Below are 4,581 nucleotides of genomic sequence, written 5' to 3'. Positions count from 1 at the left end.
ATTTTATATATTTCAACCTCTTTCTTTTTTTTTTCTTTTTTTTTCTTTTTTTCTTTTTTTTAGTTTCAACAATTTAGAGTTAGTATTTATTGAGTAACTAACTGAACCATGTTCATATTGGCGAATAAACGTCTATTAAGCTAGCTTACTTAGCCACTGGCCTAGGTTAAACAAATAATTATCAAAACCATAATAAAATTCTCCTAATTTTACCGTCACATTTTTTAAATAATTGATTAAGATAATATAAGATATAAGTTAAAAATTTGTTTTAAAAGATTATGGGCCATAATGGGCTCTCCGTTGCATCTCTGACCCTGCCTTTGGCCCATTGGGCCTATGAATCTACTTGTTTTGACTTTTGAGAAAGCATGATGTAATTATTTAAATTTAACAATTGCTCCACCCGACTTAAAAATACCCCAATTCAGTCTCTTGGGTTTGAGAGACCATCTTATCGACAAAATTTGATGAAAATATTATATTTTTTTTACCGTTGACTTTTAAAAAGTCAATTAAAGATTTAAAAATGTGTTGGTACATCTTCAATAATTAGACATAGGAGTATATAGTTTGGTATATATAACACAAAATATACCACATAATCGAAGAAAAATTTAATCCCTTTTGTGGATAAGCTTAGCTTGGCTTGACAATCACTTATAATTTGGTATAAACTACGAACGAACATTCCCCTTTGACAGAAAACTAACTATTTTTCTATGATAACAGTCGTGACTATAAAGAGCGGGACGGTAAGCTCTTTATCTACCAACAACAGGGAGAGTTGTTCTCCTTTATCAACGGTACTAAAAATTGGATTCAAATTATATTATTCTTTTTTAATAATATTCCAAATGCAATTACTACACAATGTGGTCTCTTAATTGAATTTTGCCACCCAAAAGCTAAAAGCTGACAAAATTGTTATGTCAACATAATTGCTACCTTTGTTGAATTTTAGCAGTTTGTAGCCAAAGTGAGGCTGTTTATCTAGTTTGAATTTTTACCTAATTTTTATTGGATAAATTAGTAAAAGTATTTCTAAAAAAATTGTTAATGAGTAAAATTGAATAAAATAAAAATAGATTATTGGTGGAGGATGAAAGTCCCGTCACTCTCTCCATTAGTACGAGGAATTTGAGGAGCTCATAGCAAAGTCATAAAACATTCAAAGTAGACAATATCATATTATTATAGAGAGTTGTGTTTATCGGATAATAGAAGAAAGCATCTATTATTTATTATTTCATACATAAATGGAGCAATAGGGAGCGGTAAACTTGCTCTTGCAAGAGCTCATCAGCTCAAATGGAACAGTAAAAATGACAGTAACACAAAAAAAAGATGAGAATTAACTGTGAAGATAAAAAAGAAAACACCCACTCCTCCCCCTTTGAAATTTCAGTATCCCATTTGAAACCTTCGTCCTCCTCCTCATGGCTTCCACAAGATGGTGGTTTCAGCAATCATGGAAGTTACAACATATGGATCCATGTTCGACGCAGGTCTTCGATCCTCGAAGTATCCTTTTCCTTCTTTCTCGGTGTCTCGTCCTACTCGCACAGATGCACCGCGGTTTGCAACACCCTATTGTGTTTGGTTTTTAATCCAAACATATAGATAACGATGATGATCAGAATAAGCATATCGACTAAAGGTTTCGTGAAAAGGGGAATAGGTTTAATAATATACCCAAGAGAAGGTGTTGATGTCGGCTGTTTCGTGTCGTCCGGTGAGACGACGCTCGTTGCCTTCTCCATATGCAGCAATGTGTTTTTCATGTCGATATTCCAACTTTTGTATTGCTTTCTTGATCACCTCGTAACCCCCTTCGTTCCTCATCGACTTCGTACTGAGAAATTATTGGCAAACATGTTGGTTAATGCCTAAAGGCTATACAAACAATAATGTTTCATTACCTGTAGTTTGTGTGAGCACCAGCTCCATTCCAATCTCCCTAGAAAGAACAAAGAACAGAATAAGCAAAAAGATGATAAAAAAGGAAAGAAAAGTATGAAGAACAAGGACGTTCTTGGTTTTTTTTTTTTTTTTACCTGGATTGGTTTTGGATCAAAAGAAAGAGCTACCCCAGCAATCTCTGTTATCCTCTGTTAAAACGAAATCGAAACCATAAACCCCAACGAATATCGTAAAAGTTACGTGTTCGAAGCAATTTTATACAACTCAAGTTACCTCTAAGATGTAACGAGCAACCCATAATTCATCACCAGCAGAAATACCGACAGAAGGACCAACTTGAAATTCCCACTGTTAAAACAAGTTAAAATAAGAACATAATCACAATCAACACATTCCAGAACCAGGAAAAACAAGAACATAATCATAATCACACCTGCCCCGGCATCACTTCTCCATTGATACCACTGATGTTAACACCGGCGTATAAACAGGCTTTGTAATGGGCATCAACGATGTCGCGACCGAAGGCTTTGTCGACGCCAACGCCGCAATAGTATGGTCCCTATTGACAAACAAAACTCCTAATCATATACTACCTAAAGCTTTGATTAAGAAACTAACTCTACTTTTCAACTACTCAGTTACCTGTGGCCCAGGGAAACCACCGATCGGCCACCCGATCGGCCATTTTATGTCCTTCTGCAACAAGGTGTACTCTTGCTCAATACCATACCTGTGATTCCAAAACAAATAAGACTATAAGTATCTGCCATTATATAATATCAACATTAATTTTGATAATCACCATGGTACTTCAGCAGCGACATCAGGATGGTTAAATATCTTAGCAGCAGCATGTCTCTTGTTCGTCGGGATCGGCTCGCCAGCCGGTGTGTAAGCATCGCATACAACCTAACCAGTCAAAATCATCGACGTCATGCTCAATCTATCTCAGTTGGCAGAAAGTTGAATTCCATTGATAACTTAAAAACTTACAAGAATATTGTTGCCTCTCCTAAACGGGTCCCTAAAAATTGCTTGTGGGCTGTGTTCCATCATTCAACAACAAGAAAATATGTTAATATACATTCAATCGTATTGGAAAAGGAAAAGGGATAATAAACTCACTGAAGGATCACTTCACTGTCTTTTCCTGGGGCTTGGCCTGTACTGGATCCATCATAATTCCATTTGGGAAGCTCTGAAGGATCACTTACAGGTCCAGAAAGGGTCTTCATATGAAAAACAAACAAACATATCATTAAAAGAGAAAATAAAGATATCATGTTCTAAAAATAGGTTCTCCTTCACAACAAAAAGAAATTACCCTTGCTTTGCTTCTAATATCCAGGCCTGATCCACCAATCCTGTTCAAATGGAACACAAACAGACCAAATGACATAGTTAGCCAGAAATCAAAAGGGAAAACCAAAATAAAACCAGAAGAAATCGTTCTTCAACTTCAACGATTCGCAGAGACAGAAATTTACAGTCACCGAAGAACGATTTCAGCAACAAAAGTTCATTAATCAACAACAAAATCGAGAAAAAGAAAAAGTTGAGTAACAAAAGTTCATTAATCAAGAAAAAGAAAAAGAAACCCCCGCAGGTAAGAGTAAGAGGAATTCTCAAAACAAAAGTTAATTTCCAGCCTCATTCACAGAACCGGAACAACAAGATCGGCGAACAAAATGGAGAGAAACAACGGGGGGATCAAATTTAGGGAAACTTACCATATATACTCTGCAATGATCTTCTCGGTGGAGTCGGAGAGGTCAAGGTTGACGAGATCGGAGAGAAGAGACATGTTTCCCGGTCACCGAAAGAAAAACACACAAATCAATGAGCTTGAGAGGGAATGATTCGATTCCCGCTCTTCTCGCCGACGTTGAAATTATGCAGAGAAATGAAGAACAGAGGTGTGAATTTTATAGAGACGCCGAGTAGAAGAAAAAAGGCAGTACACTACACTTCGTGTCCTTTGGAACTATTATTCAAACCAAAAAATAATAATAATAATAAATAAAGAAAAAAAATGAAAAGTTGATTATACTTTATTTATTTATTTATTAGACTTTAATAATTATTTTCTTAATATATGTGAGGCATGGAAATTTTTTAACCTATGATCTAAACAAGTAAATACCTACCAATCTATATTCATTCTTATAAGTTTATTATATTCTTAAATTACAACAAATAATTTCTATAATATAAAAATCTTAAAATAATATAGAAATTATGTATTCAAATTCAAATTATGTATACGTAACATCATTTACAATAATTGATTATATAAAATTATTATAATATTCTAATTTTTATACCATGATTGTAAAATTAGTTTATGATTTTTTTTTTTTTAAATAAAACTTTAGAAAATGTAAAAACAAATTAAAACGAACCTGAAAACTTCTTAATATTGTCTGCCTATGTCATAGACGTTTCATCTTTATTCTTTCGAAATTATTGATTTTGCTTTCAATATCTTAAAAGTTTAGTTATATTATTTCCATATATATATATATATATATATATATTAATTTATTAGCTAGTAACTTATTATAACTTTGAACAAAAAAAAAAAAAATCATAAGTCCAAATTATAATATCCTTAAATATATATAATAAAATATTTATTAGAGAAATTATTATTTT

The 4,581-nt window shown here is 33.3% G+C and overlaps 1 protein-coding gene across 1 annotated transcript; it reads right to left on the bottom strand.

Annotated features, from left to right (window-relative positions):
• Positions 1 to 1,215: 1,215 nt before the first annotated feature.
• LOC111482166 (glutamine synthetase cytosolic isozyme-like) lies at positions 1,216 to 3,855 on the bottom strand. Its single transcript, XM_023127841.1, has 12 exons — positions 3,657 to 3,855; positions 3,251 to 3,290; positions 3,052 to 3,155; positions 2,920 to 2,968; positions 2,729 to 2,835; positions 2,569 to 2,656; positions 2,357 to 2,485; positions 2,197 to 2,271; positions 2,058 to 2,111; positions 1,923 to 1,960; positions 1,696 to 1,855; positions 1,216 to 1,590 (listed from the first exon to the last, which is right to left on the bottom strand). Exons 1-12 carry the CDS (start codon positions 3,728 to 3,730, stop codon positions 1,438 to 1,440), a joined length of 1,071 nt encoding a protein of 356 aa, XP_022983609.1. The 5' UTR covers positions 3,731 to 3,855; the 3' UTR covers positions 1,216 to 1,437.
• Positions 3,856 to 4,581: the final 726 nt, after the last annotated feature.

The sequence above is a fragment of the Cucurbita maxima genome, unplaced genomic scaffold, assembly GCF_002738345.1.
Source record: "Cucurbita maxima cultivar Rimu unplaced genomic scaffold, Cmax_1.0 Cma_Scf00007, whole genome shotgun sequence".
NCBI lineage: Eukaryota > Viridiplantae > Streptophyta > Magnoliopsida > Cucurbitales > Cucurbitaceae > Cucurbita > Cucurbita maxima.
Note: the sequence above shows the minus strand (reverse complement) of the source record. Positions and strands in the feature narration are given on the sequence as shown.

What these genes read in the sequence shown, in the direction of transcription:
- LOC111482166 (XM_023127841.1), bottom strand. Translation starts at nt 3,730, where the DNA reads ATGTCTCTTCTCTCCGATCTCGTCAACCTTGACCTCTCCGACTCCACC. An exon ending in ATATTAGAAGCAAAGCAAGG is followed by an intron (nt 3,156 to 3,250) that starts GTAATTTCTTTT and finishes TTTCATATGAAG; the next exon opens with ACCCTTTCTGGACCTGTAAG. An exon ending in GTGGTTTCCCTGGGCCACAG is followed by an intron (nt 2,486 to 2,568) that starts GTAACTGAGTAG and finishes GTTTGTCAATAG; the next exon opens with GGACCATACTATTGCGGCGT.